Genomic DNA, 18,465 nt, shown 5'->3' on the forward strand with positions numbered 1-18,465 from the left:
GCCGGAAGCAGAATGGGGCACGGGGGGGGGGGCTCCTGGGGTGACCTGCAGGCAGGAAGTGGTGGCTGGATAAACTCGCTTTATGGGCTTCTGGAATTACCTGAAATTATCTGAATTATCTGGAAAGTTCCCGCTATTTTCAGGTAAGTTGGCGACTCCTCGTGTTTGGAAGTCGACCCTCCCAGCCTTGTTTGTGGCTGGGTGGGCAGTGCACCTGTGGGAGGTGGTGGGTGGGCAGACCGGGGGGCACACGCGCCCAGGAAGGTGACCTTGGCCTCCTGAGCTTGGTGGCCTCACAAGTCTCGTCTGGAGACGTGCGTCTAATGGCAGAGTGACCCCCGAGTGAACGCCGGCTGCCCCCGTACCAGCACCCCCCGCCCGGCCAGGCCTCGGCTGCAGCGAGTCGCCTGCCCGTTTGAGCCCCAGTTTCGTCCTCATCAGAGTGGGGCTGATTCTGTGTCTTCAGGGGATGCAAGGGTTCCCTGCAGTAATACGGGAGCACCTAGCATAGAGCCTGGCATATAGAATCAGGACAGAGAGAGGTGACATGAGCAGTTGTATGAATAATCCAAAAAGGGAGAAAAAATAAAATTCATGCGTACTTGGCTTTGGAGCATATTTTGGTACTTACATCTGACCTTGGGTATGGCTGATGCTCTGGGAATTCAGAATCCTAAACAAAACAACGAAGCCACAGTGTGGAGACCGGGTTCAGAGGACCCAGACCAGCGGGCAGTCTCCCCAGCCTGCGTCCCCCGGCCCCCGACACCCAGGACACGGCTCCCCTCTCACACCTGCTGAGCTCGCAGGCCCTCCTCCCTGGCACCAGGGAAGCCCTCGGCTGGACTTCGGCTGGTGGAGGCGCCCGTGCTCGCCGAGGACGCCACGGGGAACCTGGCTGGCTGGCTGACACCACCTCTTGCAGGGAGTCACGGCAGAAATCTTGGGAAACGTGGTCCGCGCAAGGCCTGTCCTGGGCCGTCCCCGGGTTGGGGCAGGAGCTGGATGGTGCTGTTCCTAGCCGGGCACCTTTCCCGCCCCTGCACTCGAGTGGATGCGGTGGTGGGAGCTGGCGCAGGGGCAGCCTCTACGGCCTGAGCGGAGGTGGCTCGGCCCTCGGTGCTCAGAACACAGTGACCAGAGCTAACCCACCAGCGTCCTGGGGTCGGCGCGGGGACTTTCGGGGCCACCTCGAGTGGCCGTGAGCCCCTTTTTCGTACAAGCAGCCCTTCCCTGTCCTTCACCTTTGGTCCCAGTGCCCTTCCTCCCCACTCTACTGTTCGGCCACAAGACTAAAAATCAGGTTTCAACCACAAAACCTCCTTCTTAAGCGTCAGAATAACCTATTTCCATACTCTCCAAACAGCTGGCAGCCCCTGGAAATGCCTGGGGGGGGGCCCTCTGGGTGGCGGGTGGGCCTGGCCGGGGCGTCCTGCCCACTGCACCCATAGGCCGGCCTCCCCTGAAGGCCGGGCCCGGGCTCTGGAGCCTCCGGCCCCCGCGGGGTCCCTGCGAGGGCCCGGGCCGAGGCCGGCAGTGCTCGGTCTGTGTCACCGTGGGGGGCACGCGGGAGGTACCTGGACCCCGACGGAGGAGCGCCGGCTCTGGAGGAAGCCCTCGGCCTTGGACACGACGGTGGCCTTGTCACTGGTCCGTGCCGAGCCGCCCTGGCCCTCGGCGGCATGGCGCTGGGCCGCGGCCGTCTCCAGGGCCAGGCTCATGGCCTTGTTGCTGTCCAGACTGTCCGTGGAGGTGTAGAGGCCGCGGCCGTCCTGGGGCCAGGGCGCCATCCTCGGGGCGCGGCTGTCCTGGTAGGCGTCCTGCGTGGACTCGGTGCTGCTCTGCGCTGCCACCGAGATCAGAGGCTTGGAGGTGGCGCGGGGGGGTACGGGCGGCGGCGTCTTTTTGTAGTTGGTGTAGGACGCGGCTGGAAGAGAGACAGAGGCCCGTCAGCGGGGCCGGCTCCCCGCCGCCCGCAGGGAATCTGGTCCACGACCCGAGCCCTCCCGTGGCCACTGGGCAGGTCTCTCCCCGACGTCTAGCCTAGGAAAATGAGGCAGAGTGCGGGGAAAACGCTTCATGCTCAGAGAGAGTCGACAGGGATGTGTGTATAACAGCGAAAAACTATAAAAACACCCCTACATCTAGCAGAATAAGTAACGTCTGACTCAGCAGGACGGAAGGCAGCTACACCATCGTCTTCACGCGGGTCACGGTAGCAGGCGAAACGCTCACTGTATAACTCTAAGTTAAAAAAGCGGGGCCTACTCAATTCTATCCAGTCTAAGATGGAATATATTGTAAAGAAAACCTGTGAATGAAGAAAGATGAGAAGTACATTCTAACCACGGTCATCATTCAGTGACCGTGCGGCGGACAGTTCTCTGTATATCCTACCAGCGCTCTAACGAACAGGTATTCTTTTAATCATGGAGAAAAACACACAGTATCAGAAAGCTCTTTGCTCCCCATAAGTACACACTCCCTGGGTGTAAACCGTTGGAGCCGACTGAGAAGGGACCCGGGTCTCCACGTCTACCGGGTTCATAACCAGCCACTTCGCCTCCTCTGAGCCCTGCACACACTGGAGTTCTACACACGCCGCTGACAGTAAACCCTCCAAAGAAAATAAGTGCAATTCGACATGAAATGATATTAAATGCCTCTTAGAAGGCACCCAAAATTCATCAGATGTATTTGCTGGGCTCTGGGTGTTACCAATGTTCACAGCAGGAATATATCACATCCGCTGTGAAGGAATGGGTTTTCCACAGGTGTTGGTCATGTTTCTTTACCTGGAAGGAAGAACTGGCAGAAGTGTTTCCGAGAGGGACCTGGGCACCCTCATCACTACGCAAAGCATGCGCGCCCACGCAGGGTGCAGGCGTCGGGGGCTGTTGGCTTGGGGACCAGACGTGCCCAGGAGGGCGGCCTGGGAGGGCCGAGCCTCGTCCGTGAGGACAGACGGAGCAGCTGTTTCCTTTAAGGCCTCCAGACACTGTGCCTGGGGATCACCATCCGGCTGCGGTGTGGAAATGCACCATTTCCTCTCCTGTTTGTGGGGACTTCAACCAACATTCCTAACCCTTACCCTCTGCGCCAGTGATTTTTAAATCTGCGTGAATGGATTTTCCCAAGAAATAAAGCCTCAAATGTCATCCCAGATGAACACAGGCAAATAAAACAAAATGAGTTTGTCATGTCAGGATGATCTGAGTTTTAAGGCATAACAACTTCGCATGAAAATTTATGAAACGCACACATTTTCGAAAGGATGAATGGGAAAGAGGCGCTGAAGGGCGGGAAACACAGTGAGGCACACAGTCATTAGAAAAATGGGCTTCGAATATGTTTACACCCGAGAAACCTCTAAAAGCATTCTCTTTAAAGACGCCCATCAAGCTCTAGAGGAAAGCTGTGGAAAGCTGACTTTATTCAGGGCTTTATTGTGGGAGATTCTGGTGTTTAAGAAAAGGCTCCCAACCTCCAGCACTCACCACTAGTTGCTGTTCTAGATAAGCCTGAGCCCGGAGGCTGTGTCGCCAGCGGAAGGAAGTGGCCCTCCCTGATGTGGGGCTGCGAGTGGCTCCTCCTGCTTCCCCCGGACCGTCATCCACACCCCAGGGCCCTTGTGCCTCAAGTCCGCTTCTTAAGGGCACCTTCAACATCCTCAGCAGACCTTTCCCCTGTGCTGTCCTAGCGGCTAAAACACTTTGGTTTAAGGAGACCTCTGTCCATCCGGTTTCAGTCAATCACAAGGCATCCACCACCGACCCTGCGGTCCCTCCTGCCCTGGTCCCGCCCTCTGTCCTGTCCTCTAAAGCCTGCAAAGCCTCGGGACCGCCAGACCTGCTCAACGCAGCCTTTTAACCTCCCTCACACACCTACCGTCGCGGCCCTGCCAGGCCCCCTCAGAGCACACCCAGGACTGAACGAGCTTGCTGAAAGCCCAGCATCGTTCCCATGGGGCCCAGGTCACTAGGACACAAGGTCCTAGGAGTCAGGGAGCCCAGCCCCATCACCAGGCTAGGGAACTGCTCCAAGAGAAGAAAACTGCAACGCAAAGAAAACCTGCCTCTTCAAGAACGTTAACTGGTGAATGTTTTATAAAAACATGCTGTCACAGACATAGAAAATGGACTTGAGACACGGGGAGGGGGAAGGGTAAGCAGGGACGAAGTGAGAGAGTGGCATGGACATATATACACTACCAAATGTAAAACAGATAGCTAGTGGGAAGCAGCTGCCTCGCACAGGGAGATCAGCTCGGTGCTTTGTGACCACCTAGAGGGGTGGGATAGGGAGGGTGGGAGGGAGACGCAAGAGGGAGGAGATATGGAGATATATGTATATGTATAGCTGACTCACTTTGTTATACAGCAGAAACTAACACACCATTGTAAAGCAATTATACTCCAATAAAGATGTTAAAAAAAAAAACACTGCGTCAACCTGAAGTCTTGCTGTGGACGCTGTGACTCTGGATGCTTGGAATTTGCAGCTTCTTCCCCGTGGGCACCAAAGTCACCGGATGTAGAGGGTGTGGAGGAAAGGGAACCCTCCTACACTGTTGGTGGGAATGTAAATTGGTGCAGCCACTATGGAGAACAGTGTGGAGGTTCCTTAAAAACTAAAAATAGAGCTACTATATGATCTTGCAATCCCACTGCTGGACATATATCCAGAAAGGACAAAAGCTCTAATTTGAAAAGATACATGCATTCCTATGTTCATAGCAGCATTATTTACAATAGCCAGGACATGGAAACAACCTAAATGTCCATTGACAGATGAATGGATAAAGAAGATGTGGTACATATATACAATGGAATATTACTCAGCCATAAAAAACAATGAAATTTTGTCACCTAGAGATTATCATACTCAATGAAGTAAGCCAGACAAAGACAAATATCATATGATATCACTTATACATGGAATCTAAAATATGATACAATGAACTTATTTACAAAACAAAAACAGAGTCAGACATAGAAAACAAACTCATGGTTAACAAAGGGGAAGGGATAAATTAGGAGTTTGGGATTAGCAGATACACACTACTCTATATGAAATAGATAAACAACAAGGTCCTACTGTATAGCACAGGGAACTATATTCAATATCTTGTAATAAACTATTATGGAAAAGAATATGAAAACGAATATATATATGTATATATATCTGAATCACTTTGCTGTACACGTGAAACTAACACAACATTGTAAATTAACTATACTTCCATAAAAAATAAATAAATTTTTAAAAAAGAAAGGGAAATCTCCCATATTTCCATTCTGGTTCTTTTAGAGCTACAGTAAATCTTCCTTGCTTCAGACATACAGTGATGTAAGCGTGCGTGTGATCTGGGAGAAGCTGCCTTCTCTCAGCCTTAGTTTGCTCATCTGTAAAAGGGAAGCAGCCACAAAGCCACTTATCTGCTGTCTCGAGGATGATGGGGAACAAAGCTCACGCAGGGGCGGGCGGAGCGCGGTCTCGGGAAGGGCGGCCCTTACAGCGGTGGTCACTTAGAGCTGCTCATGGCTCCTCCCCCAGTGGACAGAAAGACAAACACCAACAGCAAACAGCACTTGGCACCACCTCCTTTCTTTGGAGGCTGTTACCAGGTCATCGCAGGGGTGTTTATGAGACACAGTCCCGGGGAAGAACAATCTCTGTGCACCCCGCCAGGAGCACACCCAGGGGCACGGCTACGCCTGGGAGAGCGTCTCTGTGGCCATCTGAGCTCTCCATCCTTTAGCCTCACGGAAGCTGCAGAACAACCTTGCCGGTTGATGGCACTTGTTCTTCCATTTCCCAGATGAGAAAACTGAGGTTCCAGTGGCTTTAAACATTTTCCTGAGGGCAGCCGGCGAGTCAGCGGCAGGACGGGACCCAGCGCCACCCCAGCTGCCGACTAGAGAGACTCCTTCCTCCTTTTCCTGACCTCGACCCGGCTCAGCCTGCTTTAATTCCTGGGGTATTTTGGACGGGACCCCTGCATCTAATCCCCCGCCATCCTCTGAGGCAGCTGTCCTCAGGTAGGCAGTGTAGACTCGGGTCCCGGCAGCCTTGCCGGCTGGTTTGCACCACTGGCTGTGGAGTTCCAGGGCTGCCACGCTTCCACGAGCTGTTCCAGGGGACGACCACGTGACGTCCCCCCAGAACATGGGGCTCCCCTGAAGACATGTGGGCCGACGTTTAGCTAAGTTGCCCAGGGAACGTTCTGGCTGAACACGTGAGGATTTCCCACCCCCTGGGATCCAATCACCATCTTCTCAATGGAGGAAGTATGTGCAAGGGTGGGACAGTTTTAAGCCCCTGAATGTATTTATCACTTGTCACTTGATTCCCCTTGAAATGGCTCCAGTGAAAATCCAACACATACATTTATAATGAAATAAATAGACGCTACCTAATGTTTTGAGAGTAAATTTACACAAGTTAAAGAAACACATTCAGAAAACACACATAAAAACTTCCAGGCACCCAGATATCAGATCCATTAGTACACATTAGTACAGAAGTCAAAATGGGATTTGTAGTTTCAGACGTAAGACAGGCGTTTAACACACGTTTTGAATGTCCCTTTTGCCACCCTCTCAGGCCCTATATGCACACGATGTGATTCCTCGTGTGACTTTGAATGAGGCTGTTTACTGCTGACAATGCAACACTTTTATATTCTTGGTCAACTGGATGTTTTTGAATTTGATAATTTAAAAATTAAGTGTCAAAAAAAAAAATTAAGTGTCAGTTGTCAGTCTTGGGTAAATAAAAATTAATGTATACAGACTACTTTAGATAAGTAAAATAACACTGAGACAGAATTTTTGAAAAATAAAGTATATCAATGTATTCATTCATAAGTCCATTCTTCTGACAAATGCATGTTGGTACTTACAATCTCATGGGGTAGAACTGTATATTCTTAAACGCCTCCTTAGAATTAGAATTAGAAGCTGGGAAATATAGTAAAGAAAGAATTAAAAATGCTCATTTGAGCATGTTAATTTGCTGCCATGGATTAAAATAAACCATTATAGGTAACATTTTACACATTCAAGAAAAATATTCGATTATTCAGTTGAACAGTTTAGGTAATAATGATTGAGCTAATTGTTAGTTACAGGCTGTATTATCTATCATTTTCTACATGTAGGTCACAGAAATATTACATATGAATGAAAATTTTAATTTTAACTTAGCAATGTAATTCTGTCAAAGTGTATACAGCTTCAAAAAGCAGATGAATCAACAGAGAGATTTCTAAACATCCCAAGATTTGTTTCAATAAAAGGGATCAAATATAAATTTTAAAGTAAAAAATGAAATGATTACTTAACATCTTTAGGTATCTGAAGGCCTGACTACTCTATTTTTATTTTTTAATTGAGTCCAGGCAGGAACATTCTTTTGGTTTTAAAAGGCTGTCATCGATTTCTTTCACCATGTGTCTAATACTGTGAAAATCCCTGGAGATTTTCAAGTGGCTTCCTGATTCTAGGGAGAGAGATTAAAATGCACTTGTGTTTTAATCCATTTCCTGAGTTAGTCTGGATTCTGCTTATGTCTTGGGGATCAGATGAGTTGGTGAGACTCACCCTGAAAATAATGGGGGTGACAGAAAGCAGCGGCTCTGTGACGTGCCTTCTCTCCTGAGTCTATTGATACCAATATGAGACTTTGTGCCTCCAAGAAAAGGTTAATTACACTATTTAAGATGGAAGGAGCCATGCATATAATACATTTTAGGGAGATTTCTATGAAAATTGTACTAAACTAATAGTAGTGATACTTAAAGGACATGTTACTCTTCCCTGTTAGAGCTGAATGAGAACCATGGCAGAGGCATGTGAAAACCATACTTTCCCAGGTATACGCGGTACATATATGCGGGATTGAGTTAATCTCATTGGGACCCTTTCTGAAGAAAGGGCTCAAAGCCCTGGTCAGAAGGGTGTGAGCTGGGCAGATGGGGAGAGGCTGCAGCTGCTGACCCTGCTGGCCAAGCGAACTGTGCCCCAAACCTCGTAGATTTATCCTGATTGTGTGAGAAGGGTCGCATTCCAGACGGCTTTGTCCAACAGCATAGCCCGGAGCCAAATTTAAATGACCTAAACTTCTAAAATATCTAAACACCTCAACTACACTTAAACATCAGCTCCTCTGCATTTGAGCTGCATTTCAACTGCTCAATAGTCACGAATAGCCAATGGGGACAGTACTGGACAGAGGCCAGAGAACATTCTCATTGCTGGACGGTGCTGGTCTAGAGGTTTTCTCCAGGCAAAGTCGAATCAGTATGAGCACCCCCCCATCTGTTCAACAGATGACATAAAGCAGAGGACATCGATCATAAGGACTTCCCTTTAGGTCTTCAAAGTGTTGGGTTAGCAAATCTACTGAAGGAGAATTTGGAGAAACACATTTTATTGGAGGTAAAGTAACTTGAATGGGATGAAATACACTGCTGCTCAGTTTATACTTCCACACGGCTCTGCGTAATCTCAAATGTGAATACATCATTACTTTAAATGCATGCCTAGTATCCCTCCACACCTGGAATTCTGGACACCATTTCTGAATTCAGTCCTTACAAGTCATTTGCAAGCCAAAAAGGAAATTTAAAAATTAGCATTCTGTCATATAAATACGTAATCAAGATAAAATATTTTTCGAAAGTCAGGCATCACCACCGTTCTATTTGAATGTAACAGCGACACTTAAATTCACTGCACTCTTAATTAGAACTTCAAAGATAACAGCATAAAAGGAATTACAGTCATCAAGCCCATGAATGTCTAATGAGAGTCTGGATATTGGAGAAACCAAACCAAAGGCAAAGGTTCGACATAAAAGATTAAAAGCTATTTTGACACTTTAATTAATGTTAGTCTCAAAACATAAGTGTAAATCAAACAGGACACAGAAGTCTTATCCCACTGGCGTGCACACAGTGGTTTCCCTAAAGTTACAAAAACTTGCGTGGGTCCCCCAAGTTCTGGGGCAACGTTGATGGGCTGGTGGTACAGACATCTACCTCGGATGTGTTAATTAGCAAGAAATTATAGTCTAACCAGCATCTAACATCTTGCAGACTGTGAAATGAAGTGATGACAGCTGTTTCATGGTTTGAGACACTTCCTGTTTTCATTTTAAATATTTAAAACTCACTTTGCACAAGAAGAACTTGGATTTTCTGAAGAAAAACTGAGAATGAGCCAACTTTTAAGGATGTGAAGAATCAGATAAGTTTCTAAGTACAGAATTCTGAGTGTTCAAGGGCCCGGGCAGTAAACAAAATGATAACACAACAGGGAATTGATTATAACGACGGCAAGTGCTGAGCTTATAGAGATCAGATAACAAGACAAAATGATGAAAACGTACGGGCAGCAGAGGGTGTCTCTCCCCCCCCCCCCCCCCGCCCAAATCAAGTGTCCAGTGTGACACAACTGTGTCCCGCGTCTTTTGAGAATGGGAGGCTTTAAACTTAGATGAAAAACATTTTTGAAAAGAATGATTTGTTTCAGTGGAAAAGCTGACAGACCAATCACAGGGACACAACTGAGTGACTTGGGTCAATCTGTTCGTGGAGAATTTGCAGATCGAGTAGTGGATGGCAGTGTCCTGTCCTCACAAGCAATATGTGGGCTGCTCTTTGTTTCACTTGGGATGTTTAATCGTGAATAAAGTCTACATTAAAGTTGTGCCAGAACTGTATTTTTACCATCAAGATGTGGGAGGGGGTAATTCTTGGGTGGGGTTTTGTTTGATGGCGAAATCACCGATTTTCATGTCTGCTCATGGCAAATAAGGAGTATGTAGCTGTGACCCACTGGAATTAAAGTATCCAGAGTTACTACACTACTGTCTCTTGTCTCAGGGAAAGAAAATGACCTTCCAATGAAAAAATAAATAAAATGATAAAGCTGATGCTATTTGCGAGGGTAAAATCAACCCATAACTTCTGAGCTATTTACACCTATTGATGCTCAGCGTCTAGTGAATACATCCTAAATATTGTCTACTTCTCCCGGAAAGTTCCATAAGAAGGTTGGAAGACCCCCAGACCTCTAATACGGACAACATAGTCACAATCTCAAGGTGACTGTAGTAGAAACAGATACACAGTCATGGATCCTGACACACAGGACAAGCGTCAGAGGCATCTTCTGTGTGTGCCGTGTTGAGATCAAGCAGTCAGCTGTGCCAATAAATCAGAGCTCCCGGCCGGGGGCTTCCCGGTGACCTTTCTGAGCCTGCTTGAATCAGTAACTACTAACAGTTTGAGCACGAACAGGTCGTGTGGCCAGGATGCTGGTGGCCACTAGGGGCGTGGGATGGGGTGTAGTGGCTCTGCCTGGACGCAGTGAGACCCTGGCCCTATTCTGGCACCGCCGTAAGCGGCCATGGGTCTCCAGGCCCCGCTCCACCTTCTGCAAAGGGATGGCTCCTACTCCCTAACAAAGCTCGCCGACCCAGCACAAGGACAAATACGGTGCAAACACAACGTGTCTGTAAACTCCTGCTTCGTCCTGGCCATGGAACTGTATCTGCTCTGAATTCCCTCATTAATAATGGGACCCTGAAAACCAGGGGCCTCTAACAGCGTGAAGGGCTCACTGCAGCCTCCAATCTCCAGGAGATCATGTCCCTCGCTGGCCTGCAGGAGAGGGTGCATTGAGAGAAGAGGTTGGCACAGAGACTGAATAGTGAGTCATCCCCGAGCGCGGCCTTGAGATAAAACAGGGAGGAGATGAGACATGGACCAAAGTGGCCATTTACTCTGCTTTTCAGAAACTGCTGGCAACGTGTCGGTCTGCCAGCTGTCTGCCATTCCTGGGCTCCACCTCCCACGATATTCTTTATTAAAAAGAAAACCTGACCCTGACACCTGGAGCTAGAAAACAGACGACGCAGAGTCTGTAATGAAGCACAAAGAGGCCCTAAATGAGTCCCCACAAAGGACTGGTTTGCTGATCGATGCGTCCCTGGATGTCTGCTGGTGACTGCAGTGTGTTGTCAACGTCACATGAAAAGTTTTACTCTCAGCTCTAAACTCATAACGTCAATCACAGAGTGAAAACCACCTGCACTGGGAACAGTGCTACCACCTGAGGGCGGCTCAGAGAGAAAAACATCCTTTACTAATTAACCCGTTTGTTCATTGTTGTCATTAAAAACTCAGCAAGTATTTCTTCAATGTTTAGCACATTCCAGGCCCTGGGGACCCAACGGTGAGGAAATCCCTGCTTTCCTGTTCTTTTGTCCCGGGAGAGGAGACGCTGAGCCAGACGCTTCATTAAAACCCAAAGGACGCTCTAGCTGACAGACTCCAAGTGCAACTTCATGACGTGTTTGTGAAAAGTACCACGATGTGTATAAAACCCAATTGACTTTTCTGCCTAAACCTGGGGTCTAGTTTAATATTCAGTTAGCACCAGGTTCAAGGAATTATTTTCTTAAAGGAGAGAGAGAAAGAAACACAAGCAGCTCTAAATTCCACACCTGCATGTTAATGAGTGTATGACTAGAAAAAAAGCCAACTTAACTGAAGGGAAAAGAGGAATCATTCAAATGGGGCTTCAGAAAAGGAACTCCCTGATCTCCAGCCACAGGCAGGGCCTCTAAGTGCCTGGAGTGTGGGCGGGGCTTGCCGTGGGCGTCCACACCTGCAGGACGGTGGGCGGGGCTTGCCGTGGGCATCCACACCTGCAGGACGGTGGGCGGGGCTTGCCGTGGGCGTCCACACCTGCAGGACGGTGGGCGGGGCTTGCCGTGGGCGTCCACACCTGCAGGACAGTATCCATCTTTCTTCTCCCTAACCTTTCATATTTGCTTCTGATGAGCACAGATCCAGACTGAGACTAGAAACAGAAGCTTTCCTGCAGCCTGGCAGGTGCCCCGTCAATCAGGCATTTTCCCGCGTTACTTGACTCTCAGTGGGGAGAAGCCTCCACCTGCCCTGGGTGGTTGTGCGGATTCGCGCAGTGAACAAAGACATCAGGGCTGCGTGTGAGGTGGCTGGTGGCCGAGCACCGCAGGCAGGAGCCGAAGGGCCACGCAGACCATCCTCGGGAGGGATGGAGGGCCAGTGACCCACAGCTGCCTCTGTGGCCTCCACCCTCTGGGCACCCTGGGGTTTTGGGTCTCCCTGACGATGGAGCTGACGCCTGACTGAGGACCAGGGCAGCTGGGGTCGCTGATCAAGAGCTGAGCTGAGCTGAGCTGGAAGCCGCTCTCGGCTTGACGCTGAGGATCCTGGACTCCCAGGGGACCTTCCCGCTGCTGTGACAGGTCTCGCTCATTTCTGCCAGCCTCAGGGCTGCCCACTGAACACACGGCACATGGAACGTAGCGGGTTCCCCGTTTCAGCCACGCAGGACGCATGTCAATCCTATTAGCTTCAGCACTTGGACCTTGGGTGGTAGGTTTGAGAGAGTGAATGGGTTTCTTTGTTAGCGCTACTCCCCAGATACTTTCCGTGTGATGCCATAATTATGCTGAGTGGGGATTTTCTTGGTGGAAATGGGTATGGAGACCTAGATTTGGAGCAATAGTAATGGAGCCTGTATCTGTCCTTTCCCCAGTATCTCTGCTTCAAAGACTCTGTCCCCACGCTCCTGTCATCTACATACAAGGGATGCAGATGTAGACTCTGAGCATCCTTTGAGAAGCACACAGCATCTGCCTCTTCAGTAACCCCAAGCGCAAAGGAACTCATTTCCTTTTGGCACCATCTGCCACCTAGTACAAGCCTTTTAGAAAATTCCCTCACAGTGACAACTAAGCCTCAGTCTTCAGGAAAGAGTGTGTGGGAGGAGACTTCTCTGTCCCACAGTTAAGATCTAAGATCAAAGTTCATGCCGTAAATATTTGGAAGAGAAGAGAACTTTGAGCATTTCATGAATCATAGACCACTTTGTAATAATTCACCATTAATAAGTAGAAGGGATCAAATGTTAACTACCAAGTATTAGCAGAGAAAATTTGAGCATGGTGATTATCTATTTGCAGATGTGTCCAGAGCTTCTAAATCTATTTCAAATTCTGTTTCCCTTCATTTCATGAAGCATCTCTTTAGTATTTTAGAGACATCAGACACAAAATAAAAATCTGTGGATTTGATTCCGTTGATTGTGTGACTGATCAAAATGGCAGTTCAAGAAAGACCTGCTATAAACCCATAAACCGATAAAGAAAACACCAACTGTCCATTAGAGAAAGCGATCACAGCACACACAGACAATTTAAAGAACTGGAAAGGTGGCCTTGCCCCATATTTGCCGTATGGGTTTTTCTCCAGGAATTCAGCGGACCTACACCTGTTCATACCAGAAACGAGCACTGTTCCTTAGCTGGCGAACCTTTTCTTTCTTATTTCTTACACTCATGGTAACACTGGATACGATCAATCAGTTCATTCTTCCTTATCCCTCTCCTTCTTGGCTTCCAAAAAGTAATAAATGGATAAACAGAAGTATAAATGTTCTTTAGGATAAATCCACTGGGAATTTCAAAGCTCTCCCATTATTTGAGTTTCAAAAGCACAGCATGGCTCCGCCTCTTAGTGGCTATGTTAGGATGAAATAAATCCAATGTAATTAATTATTTTATAAAGGAATGCTTTACGCATATGAATATGTGTTTCCTATGGTCTATAGAACTATTTCCTTACTATGTTTCACTGCCACCTATCTGTCATTTGAAAGGATCCAGGCAGATATAGCCCAAATCCCTAAAACCATAAACCAAGTCCACTAGGTATATGTGTGTAGCACTCTACTTTTTTTGGCTTCTGAAAAGGGGTTGAAAGATTAATCGCAACCTCATTCAATCTCTTCCTCCAAACTTGAGAATGTTAAAATGGCCTAAACAAATTCTGTTTTGGCCTCATACCTCTACTGAAAATAAATGATAACCAGCCAGCACTAACTATAAGGTTGAGTTTTGAATAGCTCCAGTACCTTTGTAAAGGCAAAAGGAAGTTAGTGGTGGAATTTTTTCCTCACTTAAAAAATATTTTGAGCTATGTGTATTTGGCTTTTGGACATCCTCAATGTTAGAGAAAGGCAGTTCCCTCAAATTCAGTTTATATGCCTGAATAATTCTTACCTTTTCAGGGAATCAAAATCAAAATTGGAAGGATCACCTGAAATGATTTTGCAATTAGTGGGCCACTAAGGACCTCTTTTCAGAAGTGCTCAGATATCATCTGAGGAGTAATTAACAGGCATGGGTTGCTGCCATTCTGGGAAAACCTCTGCACTTGACCTACATTGCAGGACAAAACTTCAGGATATTATTTGTATGTTTTTTCCCACAATCCTTCCCATTGCAAGCAGCTCTGGGGTTCCTCTCTGCAAAGATTTTGTTGGGGGAAGGTAACTCCAGGTTAACCTCGCCTTGCTTTGGTAAAAACCTAGACTCAATAGAGGTTGCCCAGGGGTCAGCGGGGAGAGGCCAGAGAACAGAGGTCTGCAGAGAATGGCGGCAGGAGGAGAACCTGTGGGTCTCTGAGCAGCTGAGTCCTGACCATGCAGTGGAGGCCCAAGAACCCTGAGGCCATGCGGAAAGGGACACGGAGACCTTAGGGCAGCGGGTGTCCGTGAACGGGGGCCTCCAGATGCCTTGATGCCACATGGGAGTCCTGGCCTTGTAATGCCCTGGGTTCACCCCAAAATGACCAAGGCTGAGTATCAGGCAGGAGGGGTGGGACACTCAGAATTGGTATTAAACTGATTTAAAGAAAATAAACTACTGTGTTATTTCTTGCACAGCTAAGTTGTAGGTGATCCACTCACATGTCACACTGAATATCTGATAAAGAAGTCGGTGGGTACCATGAGTTGGTACCGTCCAAAGAAAAACATCCGAGAGAAAAAGCTGAATGAGAGGTCTGAGGGAAGGGTTGACTCTGAAAGCATAGCTAAGAATTAGGCAAAAAAAAAAAAAAAATTCCGAAAAAGCAAATTCTGGTCTCAGCAAATAGGATATGCCAAAGCCCAGAAGTGAGAGACTGTCAGGAGGGGTGAGTGCCAGGGGAGGGGGTGAGAGGGCAGCTGGGGGCCGGGCCGGGTCATTCAGGTCACACACTGGCTGCAGACACTGTCGCCTCGGCTCATGGAAACCACGAAACCATGGGGGTACCAGGTGGGCAGTGCTGGACCAGGCTGAATTTTCAGAAAGTTGGGTGGAGGGTGGGTGAGAAGGCACTTAGGGGACCAGCTGGAGGGCTAAGCAGAGCTCCAGGTGAGCACGGCCGGGTGAGCAGCAAAGAGGGTGACGCAGGTGCATAGGGCGGGCTGCCAGGGAGGCCTGAGGGGTCGGCCCCACAGCGCTCGTATCTCTGCAGGATCCTAAAATCTAGCTGAATGATTCATTCATCCATCCGTTTCTTTATGCAAGCATGAATTCGTTCATTGAATCACTGATTATTCAGGGTGTAGGATGTTAAATGTTAAATCTGACTGGTTCACTTCTCCACAAGTTAAGCAGTCATTTCTTGTAGTGACTGATCACTCCTGCTATCGTGATGGCCCCACGGAATCCCCAAGGGTCCTGGCTCGAGGAAGGAAGGAGGGTGGGAGTTGGAGGGGACGTCATGGGGGAACAGGCTGGAGTCACGTGGCCAGAGCTTAGGAAGGTGCCAGACTGCACACGGTGGAGGCTGTCTTGGGAACTGGAAATCATGATGTATGCTTCAGGGACAAGGTACTATAGAAACATAAACAACCAAATAAAACAAGGTTTATGGCTGTTTCCTCTGTCGTGCTTTGTATGGATTTTCCCTTCCTTGTAATGACTTCTGGAATCAGTTCTGACATATGTTGAGACAATTTTTGACCCAGAGAAAAATCAGTATAATCTAATTTTATAGAGTTTTCCTCCATGATATCAATAACCTTCTCTCCCTAGGAAAATCGGGTGAAATGCATATTTAGACAAGTAAATCTATCTGATAAATCATTTCACAGATGAGAAAGAAACCATGTGTGAAATGAAAGTAGATATGTTCAAAGCCACTTCATTTAGCGAGAGGACCCTAATCAGCAAGTGGGTTTTTTCGTAACAAGAGAAAGAGTGGGATGGAGATACGCCCACGGTTGCAGGTCCCAGGGCTGAGCGGAGGATTCTGGTCCTATTTCAGCTCCCTGGAGATTAGATTGCAAGCGTCTGTTTCAGCTGAATCACCACGGCCTTGAAGGGTTGAGGGAAAAACAGGTGAACTCAAGCCCCCCAAACAAGCAAAACATTTACTAGCAGCATGAACCTGGCAATGTTGAAAATAGAATGCCTAGCATCAGAAAATCTACAAACAGCAAATGCTGGAGAGGGTGTGGAGAAAAGGGAACCCTCTTTCACTGTTGGTGGGAATGTAAATTGATACAGCCACTATGGAGGACAGTATGGAGGTTCTTTAAAAAACTAAAAATAGAGCAACCATATGACCCAGCAATCCCACTACTGGGCATATACCCAGAGAAAACCGTAATTCAAAAAGACACACGAGCCCCCAATGTTCATTGCAGCATGATTTGCAATAGCCAGGTCATGGAAGCAACCTAAATGTCCATCGACAGACGAATGGATAAAGAAGTTGTGGTACATATATACAATGGAATATTACTCAGCCATAAAAAGGAACGAAATTGGGTCATTTGTAGAGACGTGGATGGACCTAGAGTCTGTCATACAGAGTGAACTAAGTCAGAAACAGAAAAATAAATATCATATATTAACGCATATATGTGGAATCTAGAAAGATGGTACAGATGAACCGGTTTGCAAGGCAGAAATAGAGACACAGATGTAGAGAACAAACACATGGACACCAAGGGGGGAAAGTGGCAGGGGGATGGTGGTGGTGGGATGAATTAGGAGATTGGGATTGACATGTATACACTAATATGTATAAAATAGATAACTAATAAGAACCTGCTGTATAAAAAAATGAAAAAAGAAAATAGAATGCCTAATACATATTCTAAAGCCTTTCATGCATATGGTTGATATTTAATTATTATTAGAAGAATATTAATATAACATATTTGCATTCATATAGGTGAGACAACAAAAGAACACCAACTTTCATGTTTCAAGCTCAAAAAGAAACATTTAAATAAATCTTATTCTTCAAAATAATCACCGGGAATGTCTTTGAAAATAACTTTTTTTGGGAATTATTTTCAAAAGCTAATTTTAGAAGTATAAAAGAAAATCAATGTGTCAAAATAATCTCTCTCCCTCTCCACACATACGCACACGTCAACCAAGGATAGCTATTAAATGTTATATGATCTTCCAAGCAGTATTTTAACACAAAATCATTGAAACCCTGTTTTTGCTTCTCTGACAGGAGACTCTGAATCTAACTGGAGGTTCAGCTTTAATAGAAAGTGGGCATTTACACCTGCTCAGTTGGATGCTTTTGTTTTTCTACGTTTTTCCAGACAGAGGTTTCTCATTTCTTTGGTATTTTTCGCAGTCTTATTAAGTAGACTACTGTTGCACGCCATCTCAATTCTATTTAGGAACGAAATATAAATATTCAGTTTACAATGCTTAGAGTAAAACAGGGGAAGGGAGGAATTCAGGATTCATCTGCACCTACATTTCTTCAAAAAGGCAACTTGTAATTCGATATTTCAGTTATTTCAAGGCAACTCGATATTTCTCCTAAGGTTTTCCATGTCTCCTCTTATTTCCCAGACCATTCCCTAACTCTGGAAGGCACGCCTGCTCTCTGGCTCTACCACAGTCTGGAGGAAACTGTGACTCCGTAGCTAGGCCAAGATCCAGGAGAAACTTTGAAGAGAAGCATTTTGGGGCTTTTTTTGGTGCATACATGTTGGGAATACAAAAATGTACTTGGTAAAATGATATGTACATAAATTAGAATTTTAGTCTGAGTTCTGCACTGGTTCTTGTATTATCTCTATGAAACCTGTTTTACTTTTAGTCTCCCTGGAATGACAGCTCTATAAACAATAAAGTCATTTCCCACTAGGTAATTATTGTTTCAAAGCATTTCTGAAGGCCAGGAGAGCGCTTAATTGTCACTTGCTCGTAGGAGACACTCAGCGAATATTGGTGACTATATCAGTAATTACCCCTTAATTGTGTTTTTATAAACTGCAAGGACGGTAAGGCTCGTTACTTCCCTAAGTTTGCTCATTTTCCACATTTTTTTCCACCCCTACGAGGGGCAGTCCCCAACTTCACGGACAACAGGGTCCCCAAGGGGTGCGGTCCCGCCACCCGCAAGCCCCCGACGGCCGCCCCTGTAGTCCCGCGTGGCTCCCGCAGGGCCGGGCTTCCAGAACAGCGCCCACGGTGACCCCTGGCGTTTCTTCGGGAGGCCCCGGGCTCAGCTGTCGGAGGGCATCACCACCTCCACCCTGGGCCACAGGACAACATAAAAAGATCACCGAGGCCCACAGCGCTCTGGGCACTAAT

General features: G+C 47.2%; 1 protein-coding gene across 10 annotated transcripts in view; it reads right to left on the reverse strand.

Annotated features, from left to right (window-relative positions):
• The window catches only part of DLGAP2 (DLG associated protein 2), a 726,244-nt gene that overhangs the window by 28,843 nt on the left and 678,936 nt on the right, over window positions 1–18,465 (reverse strand). For 9 of the 10 annotated variants that reach the window (XM_059909837.1, XM_059909832.1, XM_059909830.1 and 6 more), the window contains 2 exons: window positions 1,578–1,927; window positions 632–673 (listed from right to left, as the gene is read on the reverse strand). In XM_059909837.1, the coding sequence (XP_059765820.1) occupies window positions 632–673; window positions 1,578–1,927 (392 nt within the window). The remainder of the gene's footprint in view (window positions 1–631; window positions 674–1,577; window positions 1,928–18,465) is intronic. The other variant, XM_059909834.1, reaches the window with a different exon arrangement.

The sequence above is a fragment of the Balaenoptera ricei genome, chromosome 21 (assembly GCF_028023285.1).
Source record: "Balaenoptera ricei isolate mBalRic1 chromosome 21, mBalRic1.hap2, whole genome shotgun sequence".
Taxonomy (NCBI): domain Eukaryota; kingdom Metazoa; phylum Chordata; class Mammalia; order Artiodactyla; family Balaenopteridae; genus Balaenoptera; species Balaenoptera ricei.